Raw genomic sequence first — 26,142 nt, forward strand, 5'->3', positions numbered from 1 at the left:
TCCGATCCCAGGGAAAAAGAAAACATATGGCAAAAAAGCACTAATGGTGTGATTGTCTAAAGCTAGCAGCCTTGTCACTTGGAGTTTCTCAAAGTTAATCAAGGTCTCAGGTTCCACATGTTATAGACTATTAATGCACAGTTCTCTGATATCACTTTTTTCCCTATCATTTTGTTTAGCTAATTCTGAGAAATATACACAATGCGGTATTTTTTAAATTGAACCTGGACTTTTCCAGCTTTTTACATTACGAGTTTTAGGCTATTTAAAAAAAAGGATTACTATAGATAAATACAGAATAGAAACTGTAGAATTGGAAACCGCTTAGCGCTTTAGAATGTCTAGTAATGTGATCTGTACAGATTCACAAGTTACAATCAGTTACGAACTCAAAAACCACATATAGTAGAAAATTGTGCAAAGATTTTCTATTTTTCTTAGCTTGGTGGCAGCAGTCTGTGTTTAGAGCAGGTCAAAGAGGATTGTCAGATCACTACCACTATTGTTTTGTTTCATACATAAAAAATACGGCACTAGTGTATGATAAGTGGTGATGAACAGTGACTTTACAACAGGAATATTTGTCATACATGGAGGCTACTAGTGAGGAGTAACCATTTGTTACACATTGTGAATACTGAAACCTGAATACCTTCTGCAAATATCATCCTGAAATTAAGTAATTTCTTTGAATATACTGACTGTGTATTTTTCAAATATAACTCACAGAGGTGTTATGACAGGAATGTTTTGCTTTGTAAATTTAATCTCTTTCAATTGCTAGCAAAAATTATTAGCCAAGATTTCTTTCTGTGTGACGTCAACTCCAAAATTTCCAGATTAGCAGATGCTAAGTCAGATATTTTTGTAGCCATAGGTGCAAGACTGTTCAGACTAATTTTATTGGGTTTGGAGTCTCAAGAGAAGACACTGGATAGATGCAGAAGTAACCTTTCACCTTCCAGAAGTAGCAACCAGAAGGAATTATTCATTTCAGTCTGCATTTAGTGGCTGCATTTCCCAGAGCTGTCGTCGAATATCATGTAGCAATTATTCTATTCTGGTAAATATAAACACAGAAAATCTCAGTTGATGGCATTTTTTAAGTGAACTTACACTGCCTAGACTCGTGTCTCACCCTTACACCCTTTTATTCTGTGATTTCCTATTGAGACCTGATTTCTTTTTTTCAGGAAAAGCAATTCTAAAGCAGACAGCTTTTTGTTCTGTTAAAACCATGCAGTAAATACTGTTTAGAATTCAGTTACTTGGAAAAGAATCTTCTTGAAATTCATGCATTTTTTTAAATTATCTCTGTATTGTGAGACTTCTGAAGGATAATTGAAATTCTTTATGTTCTCTAAATATTCATGGATCCATCCTTCATTTAAAGCTTATATCTATTTGATGCATTGACCTGTCAAAACCAGAGAGATGGTTGTTATCAGCATGCTGGACATGCTCAATGCAAGATTCAAGGAGAAGCTGAAGAAAGTGATTCAGAGCACACTTTTTTCTTCTGGAGCAAGCCACTGGCTCAATGTGTTAAAGCCAGAAACTTCTGTCAATACACAGTCCAGCAACCACACACTGGTTAAATTCAGGCAGTAGCCTTTTTCTTCAGTACCCATACTGTCAGGCAAGATTATGGATTCTACAAGTACCTTTAAAAGATAAAAAATTGTAAGATCATGGCTATATGCATTTGATAAAACAAACCATCAGTGTGAGAGAAATGAAGATGCTGAATTTAATAACTTACAGGTTTGTGTCTTCAGTTTAGTTGCAGGTTTGTGAATGCAGAAGGGTAACAGAGCAGCTGACTTGCCTGACCTTGTCTGACTTTACTTTTGCAATCATTCTATTGTTTTAAAATACAGCATGCCAAAGTCAAAGCCGCCTTCGTGTTTTAGCTTGTGTGACTGACAAATAATCAGCCTCACTGCTGTTTATTTGTCACAGCTTCGTTCATAGTGAGAGGATGAGTCACTGGAGAACACTGGGCAATTTTGTGTGAATGAACCTAGGGACTTTTCATTGCAATTGAGACACCTGGTGAGACTGACAGCAGAGATAAGTAAAAGCCCAGAATCTCTCATAATGTTTTGATCAGGTGATATCCCAGCTGTCTGAGGAACAGGATACAAAAAAGTGCAGTAAGCAATGTACAAAAATTGTAAGAGTTAGAGATTAGAAGGCAGAAAAGGAGATGCAATTTTCCACAGTCAGGTACACTGTGTCGTGAAACATCCCCCTTTGGTAGGCATTCATACCATACTCGTAAAAGACCACCGGGCAGAGCACTTAGATGGAGACAGCAAACGCTTCACTGACATGTGGGAAGCAGCCTCCTCTCTCTCTGCAGCAGGGCTGCAGATCCTGAGCTGGCAGCGCTGGGTGTAAGGCTGTGCTCCCCTGCATGCCACAGCCCCAGTGCAGCACCACTGCCCCATTGCTGTCCATGGCTGCCCCTCCAGGTACATAGAGCTGGCTGTGACCATGTGTTTTTGTGTGCAGGTGTCCAGGAGGCTGTGGTGACCTGCCTGAACAAACAAACCAGGGAGACTGCGGATGAGACGCTGTGTGTAACCAGCCGTCGTCCTCCACAGCTGCTGAAAGCCTGTAGCCTGGACCCCTGCCCCCCAAGGTAGGCTTCTTGTATCTTGGGAATACATGTTTTTTCCAGACTCAAGAGATATGTGATCACTGGTGAAGCTGAGAAGCTGATCTTCAAGCTCCCCATGAATCTGAAACATTGGAGCCAGGGATGCTTGGATCTGGATATTGGATCTGGGCATTCTTGAAATGATTCCTGGAGTAAAACGCTCGGATGAGAGCCTGAGATGGCTCCCCAGGTTGCAGTACCACACACTCAGCTGTCTGAACTCAGCAGATCTGTGTCCAATATGTTGCCTAAAGCCATTCAAACAACACTAGCAGTATGAAGAAAGGAATTTTAAATAAGTTGTGACCCCAGACTCAAAAGCTTTTTGTTCTGGAGTCACAGACTGCCTTGCATATGTTTTTTCTCAGACTGCAGGGGCTTACAGCCTCTCCACACCTCCGCCATGTTGTCCGGGAAGTGCAAATTGATGATAAAACCAAAGTGCAAACTTCAGACCGCTTGCCTATTCAGGTTCTGCAGGCAGACAGGTTATGAATAGTTTTGTCAAGTTTAAGGAGACTTCTTCAACCTCCCCTCTCACAAAAGATTTTGCAGAACCTGTTCCTTCCTGACCTTAGGCAGCTTTCAAAATCATGACCCTAAAAATAGCAGATCTTTGCCTCCAGAAATTTATATCTGAACTCTCTACGACAGAAAATAGCTGTCATGAGATTCCTATGGTTTATTTAAATAGACCTAGGCCTGTCAAGACTTCAAGTTATATTGTATACATGTTGTCTTTATTCCCAGATGTACACAGGTGCATTTACTCTCTTCTGGTAGTGCAGCACATTTTAAATTCATTGATTTATAACTCTGGGTTATTTAAAACACTCAGTGCTGCCCAGGTGGTATATATTCATTAGAGTGTATATTGGTAGGTGTATTTATGCTTTATATGACAGCAGGCTACGCAAAGATGTATCATTATATTAGTAGATTTTGGGTACACAGAGAAGGTTCACAGTAAAAATCAAGTATGGCATCAAACATGTTCAGCACCCAAGAATGCTCCATCCTTGGCCGTGTTCAAGGCCAGGTTGGATGAGGCCTTGGGTGGCATGGTTAGTGTGATGTGTCCCTGCCCATGGCAGGGGAGTTGGAACTAGATGATCTTAAGGTCCTTTCCAACCCTAACTATTCTATGATTCTATGATAGTGAATGATAGTGAGAATTAATGGTTTGATTGAATGATCAAGATCTTGAGTCTGTGTCAAGCAGAGCCAAAAAGGCTGACACTTTTCACCAAAGCATTACAAGAATTGCTTACAAAGATATTGCAACCCTGATTTTCTTAAATTGTCTGTAGTGCTGGCAACACCACACAAATATTATATTAATGCTTAAAAGAGCGTCATAGGTGAACATCTTGCTGTGATTGATACGTAGCAACATCACTGGATCTGAGAGTGCATGGTGGGAGATTGATCAGCCTTCAATTCTGACATGGAAAATAAATATTTGCTGGTTAAGAAAAAATAAGGCACACTAATGTAGGCCAGTATTTATGTGAGCTGTGTTACAAAAGTAGTCTGAGAAACTGGGTGAATACTTTTTGAATTAGTGTGTGTGATAATCCATACCACTGTGGTAACCTTGCTACCAGGGTGGAGCTAGTTTAATGCAACCTTGGGCATGTAGTTCACTCAATGGATTACAAGATAATCATGCTGTAGGTGAGACTCGGGCTGTTGAAGCAGAGGTGAAAGGGGATGGAGGTGGTGGTGGGAGACATCTATAGGACTGCAGCTGAGAAAAGGAGATGCTGCTCCCTCCCCTGTATTACATCTCTTCCTCCAGCCCCCTCAGTTTGAAAGAAATTGCCTATCTGCAGAGATATAAGTGGCACAGGATGAAGAACAGCGTGTGTTCTGCAAAATGGTTCCTCTCTTCAGAACAAGGAGGCCTAAAACTCAAGGCTGCAGACAGTGGGCAGCTTGGCTAATGGGAAGAGAGGCAAGAAGGAAAGTTGTTGTGTCTCCCAGGCAGGCTGTGACATGAAAACTTCCTTATTTCCTGTAAGCTTCTGAAGTGCTACGTCTGCTAATGCCACTGAACTAAATACAATTAAACTGACAGTATTTAGTGTATGAAGAGTATTGCTTTATAATCATTAAGTACAACACTCTTAATGCTTCCAAAGACAATACATGGGGAAAAAAAAAAAAAAAAAAGAAAAAAAAAGAGCTTTATGGTTTTCTGTCTGTTTTAATCATGATGTTTTGGGATTCTAATTCAAGAAACCTTGATCCAGGAATCTGATGGAAATTTAGGCTAAAATCCTGTCGTTATGAATGCTGATGAAGGCATTGCTATTGACTGACAAGTCCAAAACTTGTAATACACCATAGCTGTGAACTTAGATCCCTGTTACAGAAGTTTCCGAAATATGATCCGTGAATCATTGATACATCCCAGAGCTTTCACTGGTGGCTTATAGAGAGAGCTGGCTGATCTTATAGTGTTGGCTCTTCTCTCTGTTTTCCATCTGCTAAAGTGCATTAGCAGAAGCTAAAAATAAAAAAAACCACTTTCCTAAAATGTCCTTGATGTGTAAGTTATGTTGGAGCATGCAGTTGTGGTGGGTAGAGGAGGCAGTCTGCTGAAAAGGCAACTGAGACAGTGATGAATGTCTCAGTAGACATGAGAATGTTGTCCACAGCATGAAGAAAATGCTGAGACGTCTTGCCCAAAAGAATGAGAATTTCTTCCTAGTGTATTTAGAGAAATTATTCCTGTGATGTTTCTTGAACGCAAACAGCATAGCATGGTTAGAATTTAATGTATATGCCTAGAATTTAAGTTCAAGATTTCATTTAGATTAAGAGGAAGAATAGTGAAAAATTGTTCTTTCCTAGCTTAATGTTGCTTCTGCTGCAGGCACTGATGGTTACATGTGGTCTTCTCCACCGCATCTCAAAGGGTTAGTTGTGTAAGCTTCTCCTGGTAAAAAATTGATTAAGCTGGTTTAATATAGATAAACAAACACATTGAACCAATAATCTAGTCAGCCTTTCTGGAGGATCAGAAGGCATACACGTCAAGACATACACTGTAGATGTAGTCAGTGAAGAGTAATTTCATTCTGGTTTAATTTCGTCATTCATTTGGGCACTTGCTAAAGGGATTTTCACTGTTGCTGTTCTTTTTGCTGCTTACTGAGAATAAATGTAGATAGGCTAGAAGACTTCATTATTCACTTAGTGCTTCATCTTGAAATTCGTCTGTGGTATTGTCATTCTCTTCAATTCCAAATTGCTCTGGTCTCTGCTGGAACAAAATACGGTAAAAGCTAGAATAGACTGGCAATACTTCAGATTTATGAAAACACTGAAAGGTGATTGTGCTTATATAGCAGCTGAGAGAGCTTTATAATTTTCATTGAAATTCTGGCTTAATACCTTAGTGCATTACTATCCTGAGCCCATTGAAGAAAGACATAAATCTCTCTTCAAACCATAGAAATCTGTCTTCAAATATTTGCAGCTGTATGAAGTCCGCAAAATCTCATCCTTAAAGTTCTTACAGAAGGAAGAAGAACCAAGAAGAGTTGCACACAAAAATTAGAAGATTTCATTCATATTCAAATCCCAACAGACTGAGTTTCCTGTGGTTTCACACTTTGTTGAGATTTTTTGCTTATTGCTTCAAGAACAATAGCAGAAAAAGAGTAAATTCCCTTATGTGCTTAAAAACAGTGTTACAGAAATTTCCATTTTGCACTAAACTAAGAAATAGTGAAACATTATGGAGCTGATTGCTAAGCTGGGAGCTAATAATTGATTTTCAGCACAGTAGGTACAGAGTAAAATTTTGTATCACTAATTTGAGATGCCCTTGTTTGATATTTCTATAGAAAGGATAAAGCGTGTTTCGAAGTTTTGACCCAGCGTGCTTTCTCCAGAAAAAAAGAGGAATGAAGACTATGAACATTTTGATTCAGTCATTCAGTTACTTAATTTGTGTCAATCAAGCTATATCACTTCCAGGATTACATAGCAGTACTTGAGCAAATCACAGTCTTCCCAGAAGTAAATGCAGAAAACCTGTTCAATGTCTAGAAGTTTCTCCTCTAAGTTCAAAAAATGGAATGGCAGATCACTCAGTTTTGCTGATTGTTATCTTTGTATTCTAAATTGCTCCAGAAACAATCAGAAAAAAATTAAAAAAAAAAAAAAAACCTGTTTCAATGTTGGCTTTACTTTTGTTGTTTTCAACAACAAAATGACTCCCATTGGAAATGTCTTTTTCTCAGCCTCCACAACCCAAAATACAGAGGCAGTCATCATTTAATCAGATATAATTGCTGTTGTTTGTAACAGCAACAGCATGAGCACCTAGTGGTGAGCCAACAGACTCTACCAAAGGGGTGAAAGAGAATGTTGTAACTGTGTCATTAATTATAACTTCTCAATAGCTTGGTCAATGCATGTTGAAAAGATTTGGTAAACATGTATGGAGGAGTAGAGAGAGAAACAGAGCAATGAAAGCCAGATGGCTGAAAATGGAGGAAATTCCAGGCAATTTCTACAGCTTTGTTCTTGCATATTTTCAAAACTGAACTTCATTCCTGTACAACAAAGAATAGCTGAATGCTACAAAACAAACAAAAAAACCCACAACCCACACATCAAAAAAACAAAAACGAAAACAAAACAAAACAAAACAAAAATACAAAACCAAAACAAAATAATAAAAAAAAACCCAACAAAAAAGAAACAAACCACCACGGTGAAGAAAAAGCAGACAGTTCTAAGAATAGCACACAATTTCACCCCAGCACTCTCCTGTTACTCCTTCAAACCACTGTTGTTAGCAAGAGACAGGAAACCATCTGAGTGGTCCTAACTGAAGGGTCAGGATAGCCTGAGTTAGGCTGTGGTCTAGCCCCTTCTTTTTGTGTTCCCTTTCTTTTTTTTTTTTTTTTTCCTCTCCCTTCCATCTGTTTGAGTTTGCAAGAAATTACTTGTTATTATTTTAATGTTTATTTAGTGAATGCAGCATTGTCCATCTCTTTTGTCCTATTTAATTTCCCAGATGAATTCAAACTATAAAGGAGAAAAAAACTGACAAGGTTTTTGATGCTTTTGGGGATTTGATAGGTCAGATTTAGTGTGAGATGTGCTCCCAGTGACAATCTGAAATGAATTCAATATGTGTGGAAGGCCAGAGCTTTCTCTAATTCGTTAAAGATGACCTCTGTGTCTGGGAGGGTGTCAATGCATATGTGTCACGCATCGCTCAAGTGCAATATTACAGTATCGCTGTCTAGTTCATGAAAAAGGTTAGAAGATTTGCAAGTCATTATGTCTACAGATACTGCAGTATAGACTTACTGGCAGGAGATAGCTGTTCTTGTTTTGTTGTTACACCTTTTCTCAGAGGTGTAAGTAGGAATTAGCATTAATGAGGCAATGATGGTGTAACTATCTCTTTGAGCCACAGAAAGATTTTTAATCCCTCACAGACACATGATTTTTATTTTATTTTTTTAAATGGAATGTATTTAAGTCTGATTTGAACTGAAGTGCATTGATAATGTGTTTTACAACCTCTTAAAATGTAGCCCACAGAGCCTCCTGGGATCTTGAACCAGTGCTGGAGTGAGCTGGAGAATCAGACATTGGAAGGAATATGCTGTCAGACAGGGTAGATTCACTCTTATTTGAAGTCTCTACATTGAAAACCAGCTTAAGCAGAAGTCATGGGCTCAGTGGCAGAAACATAATCCCGTTTGTTGCCCCGGTTTACTTTTCTAAATATGGGACAGTACAGATGTCTAAACAAGCTGCTATCCCTAGGCAGCTCTGTTATGCTGTACCTGCATTATCTGCATGCGTACCCTGCATTACTGTAACACCACCCTGTCCTTAAAATTAATTAGTCTGTGACCTAATCCCATTTATCTTTATCTTTCCTTTTTTATAATATAATCTCCACCCTTGTACCCTCTCCAGTTGCTAGCAAATCATCCAGAATGTATCTGACAGCTCACCTTTCCCCTTTCTCACTGGACGCATCACCTGTCCTGGCGCAGTAACTGATGTTCCTCAATATTTCTTAACATCTGTTACAGTGAATTCACCAAGGGGACTCCATAGGTAGTGGTCCTTTTCAGCCATGTGTGTCATATCTAAATGTGAAGCAAAATAACTTGCAAGTTTCCAGGGTCAATGGAGCAGCTGTAGGGTCATCCATCACAGTCTTCCTCCAGCTCTTCTAGATCAAAATTTCAGACTTCTTACCCAGCTGTATTGCTTTTTTACATAATATGATTGTTCCTTCACTAGATTTCACTCATAAACATTTTCCTCCATTTCAGTTTATATTCCATTCAGACTGGTATGTTCATAAAATATTAAAGCTCAATCGTAAACATTTATTTTAATAACTTCTATTTTTTTCTTACTTCAAAGAATGGTAGATCACACTTCTGATTCAGAATCCTATATACCCATATGATTTTTCCTCTACACAGATCTTCAGTTTTCCCAAACTTGTACACTCTTGTGTTGAAATAATCTCACCATGCCCTACCACAGGTTTTTGTGTCTTGGTTTCTAATGAGTATGAGCTTAAAGTCATAGTAGGCACTTAGTGAGTCCTTCTGCAGAGAATGATTTTTTTTTTTTTCTTGGCATGTCAATTTGGGGAAAAACATCTGTTATTGCAAAAAAGTGAATTAATTACTAAATAGATTATCATTCACAGTTTCAAGATCTCAAAGGGGAAAATAAAAAGGAAATATTTGATCTGGATATACCGTTGGAACTTGCACTGGCTTACCAACAGTATGTTGCAAGAAGGGAATTGAAGGAAACTCAAACATAAGCAGGCATTGGGAGTTTCCTGAGTTCAGTTAAAGTACCATATAGATATATATACACAACTTCGATTGTTCTCCTCTTCCCCTACCAAAAAAATAGAGAAAAACCTTGTATGCCTGATTTTGAGAGGCAGCCTGTTTGTACCTTCTGCACTGTTGAAATAGTTCAGGAACAGTTCATCCTAATGAAAATATTATCCCTGTAATACTGCCAGCTGGGTCAGATGAAGCTCATATTATCTGCTGGTTTTGTGGCAGTGCTGCTCATAAAACTTGGACTTGCTAGAGAATTACTTAAGCCCACTCGCTGTTTTCTGAACACTCTTCCATTCATGAATTTGCTTTCTTTGTCCATTCATTCCAGTGATGCCTCCTTTGCTTCTTTCCTGTGCTGATCATTCAGCAAAGGCATCCTTAGATTTCAGGAGAGTCTTGTGACTCTGTGGGATAAAATCAAATTTTCATGAATATTGTTATCTTACAGGTTGTGAAGTCAGGCATCTTGTGTATTCTTTCAATGTCATCTATATGCATTTTCAACTATCTCATTTTTAAATGCTTCATTTTAGATGATATTTCAGATTACAGTTAATCAGTTCATTGCACGTCTTTTTTACCTGTTGCGCTTTTTCTTTCTTTGTGTTATGGTGTCTGTAAGCCTGATGATTTCTCCTTTGGGAACAGCTGTTTTTCAACATTTTCCATGTGGCCTAAGAAAAGATGCTGGCTTATGAGACAGTCCATCATGGCGAGCACGCTATATGTATTGCTTGAAGCATGTTAGAAGGTTACTACAGCAACCGAAGTTGCCATTTGTAGAGATGTTGCATACTCCATCTGCCCTCTGTTCTTCTCTGACTTCTGAGTTCCTCTTCTATTTTCCCTTATTTGGCTCTGTTATATAAATACTGGCTCCTTGCCATGTTCAGCTATAATGAGCTGCAGTATTAACTGATACCATTAAGTCTACGGTTTGAATGCGGGCCACTTCTGCCAACTCCCAGAGCACTCTCATTGAGCCTTTGATCTGCTTGCATATGTTGGCTGCTCAGGCATTTCTGTAATGATTCCCTTCACTTGCAAGGAAGATACTTTTTGAAGAAAAGCACCTCAGTCTCTCTTGTGCACAATAATCCCCTGAAACCTTTCCTGCCTGTTTAGCTTCCTTGTCATGGTGGTGATACTGAACAGCTTTTCTCAGGCTGGCACTGAACAACAGCTAAGCGTGAATAATTTTTCTGTTGCTAGTACTAATTTAAAAGTATTTTGCCTTTTTTTTTTTTTCTTCTTAATCAAGTATTCATTTTTTCAAAGCTTAGTTAAAAATATCAGTTTTCCTCTGAGGTTTGTGTATCCTGAACATATAGTTGTAATATTCCATCTAACACAACTCTCTAACAGCTGAACCTTAGCAGTAGGGAGATCACTTCCTAGAGACACAGATCCATGTTTAAACACCTAGAAGGTCTTAGCTCTCACACTTCATTTCAAAAAATCAATCTGATTTTACTGTGAGTAACAGCTGAATAAAAGATTAGCTGAATAAAAATTTCTTACATACTATGCCCCTTTCTTTGGGAATGGTTTGATTATAAAGCCAGGAACTGACCTGGGAGTCCTCTCCTCAATCCTATGGCCTCACTGCAGCAAAGTATGCTATCCAAAATAACTCTCTGTGTAGTCCAGTGTTTAAGATCACAGTTTGCATGGTGTTTAAGACCTGAGGATACTTACTTCACCCAAGATAAATCTGCTTAAGAAGCCTCAAGAAATCCTTTCACATCTGTGAAATAAGAAGATTTGCCACAAACACAGCTCCAGATCAACAATAGAAAGGAAGGGAGGAGATGTATGGGGCCTGAGTAGACTTCTTAGTCTGGAGGGTCCAGTGAAAGACAGGTTGACAAAGGACAAGAGGAAGCCAGTATTGACATAGCATGTGTTTTACTCATTCTGTTGTGTGTGCATACACAGCTGCCACCGAGCCCTTATGCACTGATGAATGTCTCTGTGCAGGCAGGTGTCAGATGTTAAGTAAGACACTTCCAGGCAAACCTTTTTCCACACTCTTGAATGTTTATTTCAGAAATAAGAAGGGCTATTTTGTACCACTTTCATATGGTTTAACCACATAAAAATGACAATAATTTAATTTTTTTAGAATTAGTTTGGGAGGTCCTTCTACAGAAGAGTGTTTACCTTTCCTGTGCAGTGTTCAGATTTCTTGGCAGTGCTTGAAGGGACTCTGTCAGGATGAAATCATATATGTCTAGAAAATATACTTTAGTTATGGAACCTAACAGCTTAGAATGCTTTGGTTTTTACCATATATACTATACGTACAGGGACTGATCCAAAGCTCTTGGCTCCATACTGTTTGGGCTCAAGACTACACATTTTTCAAGTTCAACCTGCATCATTTACTTTTTCCAGACTGAAAATGCAGGGACAAGAGTACTCTGTTCTGAAGTCTCGTCGCTCCACTAGGACGAGAATTCTAATTCTAGCAGCTTCTTCTGACATGAGTACCTGCTTACTACCTGGTATCACTTTCTGGTCTACATATCTAGCAAAATTATTATGTGGGCTCAAATTCTCGTAGAAGTGAGAGGGACACTTCAAAAGGCATTGTTGTCTCTGTTGTTATTCATAGCACACTAATGCCTAGACCATACTTCCAAGCCGAGAGTCCCATTGTGCTAGACAGTAAAGAAAGACAGAGTAAGAGATTATAGAATCATAGAGTCATAGAATGGTTAGAAGAGAACTTAAAGATCATCTAGTTCCAACCTCCTTGTGCAAATTGATGACTTTGAGCTGGGTTATAAACTAGCAAGTATGCAGATTTTTCCTAAAGTCCCAAACACAACAATTGTGGTGAGCTAACAAAGATGCCAGTTCCACAAGGTTCTCTTAGCTTAATACTGTAACTACCATATTTACCTTTTTAAGTACAGGATTATTTGCTACTTGAATTTTAATTCTGGTACTGTCAGATGCATGCAGGACATCATGGCATTCTTTTTCATAGGCCATACGTATTGGAAGACTTATCTCAGCTTGGCCAAAACACCCAAAACCAAAGAGGCAGAAAAAAAGCATAGATAAGGACCACGTGAAATAAAACAGGAATTATTTCAGTTAGCATCACATAACACCATACAGTAAGGGTAAAATTGTGTTACTTAAAAAAAAAAAAAAACCAACCCAAAAAAAACAGTATTAAAAAAAAAAATCTCCAACAGTACAAGTAGTTTAAAAACTATATTGCAAATTTAGTGGGATAATCGTAGTTCAAAGTTCTGCAAGCACCTGTACCTGTTAGAAATAATTCTGCAGCCCTATGATTTTATTCTGTAAAATTATCACTGATATTCTTGTGCTTTTTAGGACTTTGAAATTCTGCTAATCATATGTGTCATTTATGATTTTGGTTACTTACTTGCACATCCCTACTCTACTTTGCATATCTCTACATTCTTTACTTTCCATGTATGAAAGCCCATAAAAGACATTGGGGACTATAAAAATACAAGGGTAAGAAAGAATCTGACCTCATATTTCCTAAGCACCTCTAAGGAATCTTTTGTTTAAAGCAGCTGGAAAGAATTGTGAACAAAATGATGTTATGTGTAGGGCAATAGATACAACCTGCAAAAGAAATTTCAAACACTGGAAAAACAAACCCTTTCTCTTTACTGAAATACAGCGTTTCTTTCTGGAAGAAGAAACAGACACCCTGTTCTGCAGAAGCCAAGATGTTCAAAGAGTTTATGTGGCCTGCTAGCCACTGAGATTTGAACTACCAGCATTGTGCACTTACACCAGTAGCAAACAACAAGTTGCTGTAGGCAACATCTATTACCATCACTTGAATAAAGGAACTCTGGCAACTAACCATGTATCAAAATAGACTCTGAAATAAGAAAATGCCTTCTTTTCAGCACCTACTCAAGTATCTTACTTTAGACTCTGCCAAAACTGAAGGGTAGCTGATATCCACATTAATTCTAACTGACAACTTTATGGGAAAATCTGGGAAGACCTTTCCCCCAAGATCATTCATATGGAGAACATACTCCAGATTAGTTTAACTGGCTGCCAGATGTCACTCGTATTCCACTGCTAAATAGTTCCCGGTACATATATCAGGCTTTAGTGGCCTTTAGTGTATTATGGCCTGGAAAGTCACCAGGGCAACTTCTAAGTGCTTGTGGCGATGCCCAGGACATATCCTGTCCTGTTATAAAATCAGCAAATATCATGGGCAGATGGAGCACAGAAGGGGAGTAATCTGGCTTTTTGGTCCATCAGCATTATCATATAGGGAGGAAAAAATATTTCTTACCTACTCGTGGTTTCAATTTGTTATGGGTGTTACTGAGAGGAAGGAAACAAATGCTCAAAATAACTTTTTAAATAGAGCAGTTAGAATTGTTCTGTGACTGTAAGATGGCACAACCCTGAATGATTATTTCCATAATGTGTTTACTAACATGATGCATTTTAAACATGCTGAACAGTTTCTGTTGACTGCTGATCTCAAACTCTCGGAGTGTTTTTCCTCTGCTTCTTCCACAATTTCTGCTTCATGCTGCTGAAGCATGCTTCATGCTTCATGCATGTTTCATAACTTCCCTGCATTGTCTGCCTCAATTCTGCTTGAAGCCTGAGGGTGTCTTTCTTCATGATCAGTCTCTTTAGTTTCTGCCTGGCCTTGTTTCTTCAAGGGCAGGTTCTTTGAGCCTTCATTGTCCTGAATGCTTAATTTGCTTCCCCCGCAATCAGTTTCAATAATGTCATGGACAAAACAAAGCTGTTTTTCAGGATTAGAAAAAGTGGCAGTGTCTAGCCTCACACTTTCATTTGGCATGTGGGAGTATGTCCAGGCCAGTGTAGCATTTTACATAAAGTTGATGGGAATATTATTTTTGTATATTCACATTTTGAACACAGGACTTTTTTGTGTATATATTTTTGCATATCTCTGAAGTGCATTCTCATAGAGAGCAAGACTGGAAGACCTAATATTTTACCCAATTTTCTGTGTATGGCTGAAAGAATTAGAGGTTGTTTTCAATAGAGCTCATAGAGCAAAATCTGGTTTTAATGTTATAGACACTGAAATTCAGTCATCAACAAGCCTGCTGATGCAGGATTTACATAGCTAAGGTGGAGAAGGGCCAGCTCAGTGACAGGTGTTTACCCAGGGTTTGAAGAGGACCTATCCCCCTGCTCTTCCATTGCATCTCTTAAGACCTTAGCACTCCCTACCTCCACTGCAAGGAAAATTTAGTCCGGAGTCCAACAACTCGATCTTCTGGAAGAAATTCCTGCTCAGCAATTCATTGATACATTTCCTGTATGGACTTTCTTAATATCTTCTTCTTTTTGTTGTTGTTAAAGACAGGAAAAAAGCCAGCTGATTATATCCAATAAGTCTCAAAATACAATGGCCAGTCTCTTGCACATCAAAAACATTTTATTTAGGACACAAGACTCTTCCTATAATATTGCAGGAGTCCCAAAGACTTGAAGTCCAAGAACTTTTGACAAGAACTGAAAATGCAGAGGAACAGTAAATAGCCTTAGCCTCATCCTGCAGTTACAAGAAGGGTGACAGTGATCAGAGAAGAGTTCCTTTTCATTTACTGCTTTTTCTTGGCATCTGTCATTGCAAAAAGAGAAAATTTCAGGTGACTTTATTCTGTGCTTAAGGTTTTTCTCTCTTGACCCCTTCACAGATGGGAGATTGGGAAATGGAGCACCTGCAGTCTTACTTGTGGGGTTGGATTGCAGACACGGGATGTCTTCTGTTCTCATCTGCTATCAAGAGAAACTAATGAGACCATCATTTTGGCAGATGAATTGTGCTACAAACCTAAGCCATCCCTTGTGCAAGCCTGTAATCGCTTTGACTGCCCACCATCCTGGTATCCTACAGAATGGCAAGAGGTAAGAATGTATGTGTAATCTCATTTTATGACTGTTAAAAGTAGCTACTAATGCATTATGCATGGAGCGTTTTGCTTTAGCCCATCAAGAGGATTCATTAATCACTCCAAGAAGCCATTCAAAGCTGAAAAAGTTTGCCTTTTTACAAATGCATCATTTTCAGAGGTAAATAATGACTATACCTACTTCTAATGCTAAGTTAATGTAAACTATTCATATCTGGCTGTAGATTCCAGACAAAAATACCTGGAATATAAGAGTCAGCTGCCATGAGTGGATTTGGCTTAGCAATATCAAGGTTTCTAAGAATACAAAAGGATCACGAAGGAGAGAATCTCTAAAGTGTGTTGGGTATTCCATATATTCTCAAATAATAATTCAGTTCAGGATAAGAAATGCTTCTCATCCTTCAGAGTCAGAAAGGGTGTTAGGCACTTCCCTCTGTGAGATAGATACCTTATTTACCCTAACACTGAAAGTTGTTGTCTACCCAATGGATCTGTACAAGGATTTCCATCTTTGGAATGCAACCTGAAATGAGTTTGTTTGCTGCCATCTGGTTGCAAATAATAACACTTGTATAATTCAAAAAACCTTCAAGATGCTTCTGTTGGATATAATATTGCACAGGAAGAAAGGATTCTGCCATGTCATCAAGAGTGAAGGAAAAATTTGCTGTGTGGTGAAGGTGCAAGCAAAAGGCATATTTAAATCTTTGATTCTACTGGATGCAAAGATTCATTTCATCCTATGAGAAGAATATGGTGCTTACATATGCCTACCCAGTCTCCATCTATAAAATCCCTCCTAACAGCCAGGGAGATGTTAATGTACTTGCTAAATGAAGTTGAAAAGTCTGTGAAGCTGTACTAATGGTTCAGCTCTGCGTTTGGGCATCCAATCCAGTAGCAAAGATTTGTGTCACACTGACGTTCTGCCTAATCTAGATAACTATCCTCTGGCGTTAGTCCTATGCTTAAAAGAATTCAGTGATATTTCATGCTTTAATTTTCTGCTGATGTTCACATACACATATTTGCTTAGTTGTACTTTTAAATATTTCTAGCTATACTCATAAATGCTATATTTGTAAATACCAAATAGTATTCTACTAGCACACAGCAAGGCAAGCATTTCAAAGTTAGCATATGCTAGAACGAGTGCCTATGCTCATTAAAATCCTATAATTGGCCAAAAAGTCTTTGCAGAAATAAATTTTCTGTAAGTTTATGTGAACAATCAGAAGAGACATACATTACAGCTTGCTGAAAAATTTATTTTCCTCCAACAATGACCATTTGCTATAAGCCATCCTAAAATGGTACCAAAATAGCTATGACTAGAGCTATTGTAAAACAGACATTTTTCAGAATTTGAAAATCTTCCTCAGCTATGTAAATACATGTATTTCTGCCTGTCTAAAGTAAGGTTTTGGCCATTTTTTTATCTGCTCTCTTACATGCTGTCTTTCTGAAAGGTGTAGCAGATCTTAGGGAGGAGGGACCTCAATTAATTATGAAGGCTTTAATAAGCATATTCATCATGAGTTTAATCAAGCTGCTCAGTTCACACTTTTTGTTTTAGCTGCTGCCTTCTCTGCCTGGGTGAAGAGAAAGAACCTGAGCTGCAGGTCGTTGCTGCAGCTTAACAAAGGTCATATCATAGCCCTACTGCTCTTCCACAGGCTTTGCAAGCTGACCAGCTATGTACTTAGCTCCTCATCCCTTGGGCACTGAGTATTTCCTGTGCTTACCAGGAGAAAACAGCACAAAAAATGTACTTCTCTACTTACTGGCTTCTGCCTCTGTTTAGATAAGTATAGTGCAAGAAAAAAACAAAACAAAATAAAAAAAGCCTAATCCATCAAAATTAAGTTCCATTCTCTCAGTTTTTAAAGACATCTGTCTTCCTTCTTTACACCACCAATTCTGTACAGTTATTTCCATCCTGTAGGAAAGCCAGGCCTCGCAGTTCAGTGTCACACAGGTTTCCCTTGGATGACCTCCATGTGAAAAGCTGCACCATCAGGAGACTGTGTTGCACTTAAGAATTATGACAGCTGTTGGCTCCTGAAATGTGTGAGGGAAAAGGTCATTTGAACAAGATGCAAGTGGCTGAGACTTCTTGTGGAGGTGAGCTCCAGCTATGTGGCAGAGCTGCCATGGACCCTCCAGCAGAAGAAATTCTTTCTTTGCATTAAGGGATCCACACCACCTCCCCTCTCCCCAGATCCTTCAGAGGGTTTCCCACATAGGGGGATACAGAGGGCCATGTAGGAAATAACCTTCATCCTGAGAAAGGTTATTTAAAACTTCACCAACACTGGAGGGTAACATCTGGTCGCCACACAACCTGATTTGAAGTCATTTCTTTGGTCTCATCTGTGGAGTTTGTCATGCTCTTCAGAGCATTCTCTCACAATAGTTTCAAGCAAACAAACAAAACAAAAGATTTAAACTTAAGAAAGGGTTATCTGAATTAAATGGCGTTGGAACCCCCAGTGTTCTTGGCAGATAAACACATGATAATTATCAGTGTTGTAACATTCCAAGAGATTTTTTAAATATCTCTTTACAGAATCAAGACTATTTATTTTTAAATAGTTTTTTCTCTTAGCTAAATCCATTAGGATGTTTATCTTGCTTTCAGTAGTGTGCCTCTGGAGGAAAGTGGATATTATCATTCCTTTTGTCATGGTTTAAGCCCAGTCAGTAACTCAGTACCATGCAGCTGTTTGCTCACATCCCCCTAACTGCCCCCTCTGGGCAGGATGGGGAGGAGAATTGAAAGAATGTAAACCCCACGGGTTGAAATAAGAACAGTCCAGTAACTAAAGTACAATATAAAACTAATAATAATAATTACCATTATTGTTGTTGGTTTTGTTATAGTATTGTTATTATCATTATTATTATGGAAATAACAAGGGGAGAGAATATAAAACTAAAAGGGGAAAGGAAAAAAAAACCATAAACATAAGTGATGCACAATATAATTGCTCACCTCCTGCTGACCGCTACCCCACCCTACCTGAGCAGCGATCTGCCCTTCCGAGTGACTCCCTCCAGTTTATGTACTGGGCATGACATGCTGTGGTATGGAATACACCTTTGTCTACTTTAGGTTGGGTGTCCTGTCTCTGCTTCCTCCCATATTCTTGTTCTGGGAGCATGAGAGACTGAAAAGTCCTTGGCCAAGGTAGGCGCTGCTGAGCAACAACTAAAACATTACTGTGTGACCAGCATTGTTCTCAGACTAAAGCCAAAATACAGCACTGCACCAGCTGCTAGGAAGGAGAAAAATAACTTTTGCAGCTGAACTCAGAACACTTTTTTACAAGTCCCTATCAATATCGCTCTGCAAACCTCGAATGGGAGACATCCATTAGTAAATGGATGGTTGCACTCAGAAAGTTGGTCTCAACAACTAGATGTCTATATGGAGATTGGTGACAACTGGTGCTCCTCAGGGGACGTTATTGGCACCAGTACTGTTCAACTGTTTTCAGCAACATGGACAATAGGATTGAGTGCATCCTCAGCAAGTTTGCCAGTGACACCAAGCTTTGTGGTTTGGTTGATACACTGGAGAGAAAGTATGCCATCCAGAGGGACCTTGACATGCTTGAGAGGTGGACAATGCTAACCTCATGAAGTTCAACACTGTGAAGTGCAAGGTCCTGCACATGGGTCAGGGCAATCTCAATCTCCAGTTGGGCAGAGACTGGATGGAGAGCAGCCCTGAGGAGAAGGACTTGGGGGTGTTGGTTGATAAGAAACTGAACATGAGCTAGCTTCAGTGTGCGCTCGCAGCCCAGAAAGCCAACTGTATCCTGGGCTGCATCAAAAGGAGCGTGACCAGCAGGTCGAAAGACGTGATCCTGCCTCTCTGCTCTCATGAGATCCCTGCCTGCAGTACTGCGTTCAGCTCTGAGGCCCCCAGCACAAGAGGAACATAGACATGTTGGAGCAAGTCCAGATGAGGGGCACAAAGATGATCAGGGGGCTGGAGCACCTCTCCTATGGAAACAGGCTGAGAGAGTTGGGCTTGTTCAGCCTGGAGGAGAGAAGGTTCATGGGAAACCTTACAGCAGCCTTCCAGAATCAAAAAGGGGACAACAGGAAACTGGAGAGGGACTTTTTACAAGGACATATAGTGATAGGACAAGGGGGAATGGTTTTAAGCTGACAGAGGGGAGACTTAGATTAGACATCAGGAAAAAAATTCTCTCTGTGAGGGTGGTGATGCACTGGCACAGGTTGCCCAGAGGAGCAGTGGCTGCCCCATCCCTGTCAGTGTTCAAGGCCAGGCGGGACAGGACTTTGAGCGACCTGGTCTAGTGGAAGGTGTCCCTGCCTGTGGCAGGGGATTGGAACTAAATGATCTTTAAGGTCCCTTCCAACCCAAACCATTCTGTGTTTATATGATTCTACTAAATCTTCGTTGTCCTTTGGTTTTTTATTGAATTAAGTGCCATAGTTTCAGTCTCTGCATTTTTTTTTTTTTAGCTGTTTGGGGATATCTTTGCTCCAAAAATAATTATGCTCCAAAGATAATTAGAACAATGGCTTGACAACACAGTCAGCGTGGGAAAACAAGTAGCGTTTTCAGATATTTCCCTAGCTATTTTTTCTCAATATTGTAAAAAGTCCTTTCTAAATCTTCAAGTGCCAAGCCTTAGAAAGCAACTGGAAGACCTGCTGAGAGAAAAATGTTACTCCCTCTGCAGATGCTTTATCTTACTGTAGAGTCATAGCAGAGAATTCATTTTTGAGAGTAAGGCCAAAACCTGTACAGCTGTAGTCCCACTACCTTGGGCAGATGGCAGTGCAAAATTAAACAGCCTGGGAGAAATGAGGAGTAGGACGATTCCTTCCTCAACCATCCTTTTAAGCAGGACTACCATAAAATTACATACTTCCAAACATTCAGCTACTGCCCCAAACCGGTAACAGTTATCATGCTGAGAGACAGTTGCTTAGCCCATTATTTTTCATTAATAATTGCCTTTTTTAATAAGTTTGAAAGACACTAGCTTCCCTGCCTCCCAAACAACAGAAATGATGGCTTTGCCTATATCCTTTTCATTGTATGCATGTGTGTAGATGCTCATAGGCATGTGCTGAGGCAGAAGGATGTCCTGCTTTCCCTCTCTGATTTCAATGGTGACCATCAGTTCTTAATATTAATTATCATTCACACATCGTTGTATAAGCAGAACAGACACTAAAGGAATAACTGCTTTAGGATGTGCCAAGGCCACCATTTCACCAGCAGTTTACGATGACTGCTACTAAAGGAGAAAATAGGTGTTGCTAAGATCTCTTTCTTGCCCTTACAGCACCCATTCCCTTATATCTCCAGAAGTGCCATGCAATTACACAATGGTCCTGGTTAAAGCTAGCCAGAAATATAATTAATTTTAGCTGAGATTAATTCCCACATTTGTGTTCACTACACAGCGACACAAATGCTTATGCCAGAATATGGGAAAAGGCAGCACAAAAGCAGGAATAACTGGCTAGCAGACTTGGATTTATGGGTTTTCATCTTTGATGTCTGCCTTGCCTTATGTTTGCTTAAGCTAATTGTTGAACTAGGCATAATCAGGGAGTGTTGTGGGACGATGTCACTCTGGTAGTTGTCTTAGATCCCTCATGAAGAAATGTTAGGGGATACTGGGCTTGGCTCTGTTCAGAAGCTGGGGGGAGCAGGAATATCAGAAGACATAGTTCAGCCACATTTACCTACTTGGGTGGGTGAGATGCAACCACCCTGTGATACAAGCACCCTGTGATACAGTACTTTTTCTCTATTGTAACAGTGCTATAGGGTCATTTTGAACAGCAGAGAGAGCACATTAGTCGGATGGGAAATGTCTGAGTGAGTATCCTCAAAAAACTACTGTTTCATATTTCCTGTAAACACAAGCAGATGTTGTTGTTATGGATTACCCGTTTTCTTGGAAAAATGTGAGGGCTGGAAGCTTGCACTAGAGAAAAATCAGCAAAGACCCCAGGGCAGTGCAGGCTCCAGAGCTGAAATGTAAGTTCAGGCACAGCTCCAGTGCAGTAATCCAGGACTGTCCTAGAAGAGTATTCCTGTAAAAAGGATGAATCACATTACTGCATTTGGCTCTCTCTGGCACTTACCAATAGAGTTAGGTGTTGAGTAGCAAGTTATTCTTCACAGAACAAAGCTGTGTAAGTGATTGAAGGGCAAGAAGCAAGAAAAGATCTATTTTGTCTTATCATTTTATCTAGTAGTTATGGAAGGACATGAAGACTTCCTGGGATTTGACTGATTGACAAAAGGAACATACTTTTGTTGTATTCATGCAGTGACTAACTCGTTTTGGCTCTCGTATGCGATGACAGTCCATAGGCAATCTTGCAGTAATACCTTTAGTCATATTTTTCTTGATTTACTCTCTCCTTAGCAATGAATTATCTTCAAATGAAAGGTTGATAAAGGTTTTGTTGAAAATTATTGTTTTACTTGCTTAATTTTTTTAACCCTTTGAGCTTAGTAGCATTTTAAGTAAGCAGGAGAAAAACTATTTTTATTCATTAGAGAACAAACCCAGTGGAATGTAAGTATCTTTTTCTGCACTCCTTTTCTATCTTTCAAGAAAAAGGCATATCCTAACTAAATAGGCTAGCATTAAGTTCATGCAACTCTGTCTATGTAAGAGAGAAGGGCCCTTCATAACTGCAAGATTTTCTAAAACAGTCCCTTTTTAACTGCTTGAGTATAAGTTTTAATACTTCTTCATAAAATTTTCTGTTTTTCAAGCATAACTCCCATGTTTCAAGCTATAAGCAACTTCTGGTCACATCATTGCAGTGCAAGCTCCCCCTTCTTCTTTGCTAGGAGAAAAAGAGTTGGTCTAGCTGGACAGAGCAGCTAGAACTGGGGAGTCTCAAGAAACGGATCCTCAGCAGAAAGGACTAAGTAATCAGTTTACAAGAAAGATTCAGGAAAGCTATTAAATCTGCTTGTTCAAAACTTCCTGCCCTGCTTGGTTGGAAAATGGATACAGAAAGGGATATCTGATTAAAGAAAGAGGAGAGGTGGGTTCTCTTGATATGAATAATTCCAATTCACTTTGATGCAAGTAAACCTTCCTCTTTACCTTTCGGAAAGAGTACACACTGCTGTCATGTCAGCCATAAGTATGAAAGAAGTGCACGGATATCTAGTGGTTTATTATATTAATCTTATAAACCAGTTACTGAGATTAGTAGCGGATTGCAGCTGACATGCAGCTTCTGTATGCATTAAAAATCAAAGAAATGCCATAGTGAAAGAAGTGTTCAAGGGCAGGAATTCTAGGCTGGACAGTTAAGTTTTGAGCTGCACTAGCAATAGACCTCATGCAGGTCAGAAACAAGAAATGAGAAAATTACAAAAAGAAGGCAAAGTGATAAAGTGGGGAAATTTTTATTTATCACACTCTCAAATATCCATTTGTTTTCTTGCCAGTACAAACCTTTTTTGAAAAACTAAATTTTAATATGTAGTTCAGGCTAACTATTTTACAGGTACTGTTATCTGATATTTTTAATCAAATCTTGGAAATGAAGGTCTTGAATCATCTGCTGCTGGAGACGACTTTTCCACTCTCTTCGACACTGTCAGTAGCACAGTCAGAACTCAGACAGAGATATTACGATTTAGATCCTCCACATGGTGTGCAACTGTCTCATTTTTCAGTTGGTAGTTACAGGAAAGGACAACTTTTCCATGTCCATAACTGCCATTCTCACCTGTTGTTTCCATGTCTTTTGTACAAACATCTGAAAACAGATGTTTGATGTTTGTTCAGAAATACTGAAGCAATTTTTCTAGATATTAGCGAAATACACTGCTTCTACTGTCTAAAATATTTTTGACATTTATAAAAGAAGTCTGCTTCAACATCTCTGAATTATTTTTTATATACATATTTTCTACGTGGCTAAAGTTGAGTGTTGATTTCCACCCAACTTCACAAGTAATTTTTGCTGCAAGTTGCCATGGTGCAAGAGTGATGTGTGGCTGACTTTGACCTCCCACAGTGTTCACAGACATGTGGCAGTGGTGTCCAGAAGCGAGATACACTTTGTAAGCAGCATCTGGCGGATGGAAGCTTGTTAGAACTGCCAGAAACCTTCTGCTCCACACCAAGGCCAGTTATCCAACAAGTCTGCAAAAATGAGGATTGTCCCAGTGAGTGGCTTCTCTCCGACTGGACACAGGTATGCTATTTGTATGCATGAGTATTGTTCTGTTCTTGGTGATTAAGCTCTTCAATCATTTGGGATGGAGGAGCCAAATGACCTTAGACAAAAAAAGTGTGTTATTCCCAACTTTGTCCTGTAATCTGTTCCTATCATCCTGGTAGGGGACGTGATCACTAGCTCAATGTCATTTTTCAGAGATTGCATCCGCAGATGTGCTTTAGCCATCCAGCCAAACCATTAAGACCTCCCTTCTGGCATAAACACAAGCCATGCTCAAAACAATAAATCCCTGCCTCTGTCCATGACTATGCTTATGTTCATCCAAGGCATCAATGAAAAGTAATCTTTACTCCTCCAGGCTAAATGCTTTTTCTTTCCAAAGCCTGGCTGTTCTCTTGTCAATAGCTTTTTCCTCTTGGGGCCTTTCTCTGTGATGCAGAGAACAGAAGAAAGGGATTCCTGCAGTCTGCTATAGTCACATCATTACAGACTCCAAGCTTCTTTCATTCTAGGATACTGCTCTTGCAATGTTAGCTAGCTACTTACTTCCTTCAATTTAGGGTTGGCAGAACAAACTCACTCTACTGAATTCTCTTGCACTTCCTCAGGCTCCCTTTCTGGTCCCAACTGGCTTAAGAAAAAATTCTTTTATATTTATAACAGTGTAACTGAAAATATAATTTGACCTTTAAATGACAGTAAACATGAAAATCATTCCTCATCTTGCAATCTCTGCCATCTCTCCTAGTTCTCTTTCATGTAAGGAGGAGGAAATTTTATTAATTGTGAAAGAAACACCAGTTACCTAACAGAGCTGTCGCACCTGCACTCTTCATATGTTGATCTATTTTACTCAAATAAGACATTCTGGCAGTGAAGATGATAATTCTGTTCCCAAGCTGTCCTCCTTCATAAGCAGTTGCAATGTGATTTGTGTTCTTACCTTTACTGTGTTTTCTCCACCTCACTTCATCTCCATTCCTGTTACCTATACCTCCTGCACCTACAGAAGTGCATGTGTATCTTTGTGCTTCCAGCTTTACAGCACTCAACCCACTTTCCACAATCTTTACAGACTGCTGTCTGGGTCCCAGTGCGATGCTGTATGCATTATATACATATGATGCTGTTATTATTACATTATATACATATACAGCATATATGATGCTATATACATAAATATAAAAAGAAATAGGCATGCTGAATTCCATTGAACAATGCCCACCAGTGCATTGTGCACTACAGGTGCACAATGGTAAGGTAATTAATACTCCTTTCTGTATGACATGTGTGGTAACTACCAGCCTGAGGTAACTCACTGGCGTCTGAAACACTCATCTATTTATTATTTCTTTATCAATTATTTAGTTAAAGAATTTTCTTGCACCCTCAGGAATTTTGCAGATGACACGAATTTGGCTGCGAGTGTTGATCTGCTGAAAGGTAGTAATGCTCTGCAGGGAGATCTGGGCAGGCTGGATCAGTGGGCTGTGGCCAATGGTATGAGGTTCAACAAGGCAAAGTGCCAGGTACTGCATTTGGGCCACAACAACCCCATGCAATGCTCCAGGCTTGGGGAAGAGTGGCTGGAAAGATGCCCAGTGGAAAAGGACCTAGAGGTGCTAACTGATGGAGCTGAACATGAGCCAGCTTGTGCCCAGGCAGCCAAGAAGGCCAGTGGCATCCTGGCCTGTATCAGCAATAGTGTGGCCAGCAGGGCCAGGGCAGTGATCATCCCCCTGTACTGGGCACTGGTGAGGCCACACCTCAAATCCTGTGTTCAGTTCTGGGCCCCTCACTGCAAGAGGGACACTGAGGTGCTGCGGCAGGTCCGGAGAAGGGCAATGAAGCTAGTGGAGGGCCTGGAGAGCAAGTATTACAAGGAACGGCTGAAGGAACTGGGGTTGTTTAGTCTGGAGAGGAGGCTCGGGGGGGCGAGGGACCTTATCACTCTCTACAACTACCTGAAAGGAGGATGAGTGAGGAAGTGGCTCATCTCTTTTCACAAGTAACAAGTGATAGAACAAGATGAAACAGCCTCAAGCTGCGCCAGGAGAGGTTTAGATTGGATATTAGGAAAAATTCCTTCACCGAGAGGGTGATGAGATACTGGCACAGGCTGCCCAGAGAAATGGTGGAAACACCATCCCTGGAAGTGTTCAAAAACTTGTAGACAAGGTGCTTAGTGACATGGTTTAGTGATGGACTTGGCAGTCCTGGAGTAATGGTTGGACTTGATGATCTTAAAGGTCTCTTCTAAGCTAGCTGATTCTGTGATTCTATGATTCTATCAGTCTAATACATCTGCAACAGTAAAGCTCCAATACTAAATTTAGGCCAGATTTTAGCAGAACAGGATGTAGCTGTGAAGTACAACTCAATGTGATCTGCTCTTGGCTATGAGCAGGAGATCTTCTAGCCAGCACATGCAGGCATAACAGAAACAAAATGCAAAGACAAGCTTTGTACT

At 39.7% G+C, this 26,142-nt stretch overlaps 1 protein-coding gene across 1 annotated transcript in view; it reads left to right on the forward strand.

Moving 5' to 3' along the window:
• The window catches only part of ADAMTSL1 (ADAMTS like 1), a gene marked incomplete at both ends in the record, with an annotated part of 432,351 nt that overhangs the window by 362,020 nt on the left and 44,189 nt on the right, over positions 1-26,142 (forward strand). The window contains 3 exons of the mRNA XM_080637755.1: positions 2,518-2,647; positions 15,237-15,447; positions 23,508-23,687. Coding sequence (XP_080493881.1) covers positions 2,518-2,647; positions 15,237-15,447; positions 23,508-23,687 — 521 coding nt within the window. The remainder of the gene's footprint in view (positions 1-2,517; positions 2,648-15,236; positions 15,448-23,507; positions 23,688-26,142) is intronic.

This window comes from Psittacula echo (assembly GCF_963264785.1).
Source record: "Psittacula echo genome assembly, chromosome: Z".
NCBI lineage: Eukaryota > Metazoa > Chordata > Aves > Psittaciformes > Psittacidae > Psittacula > Psittacula echo.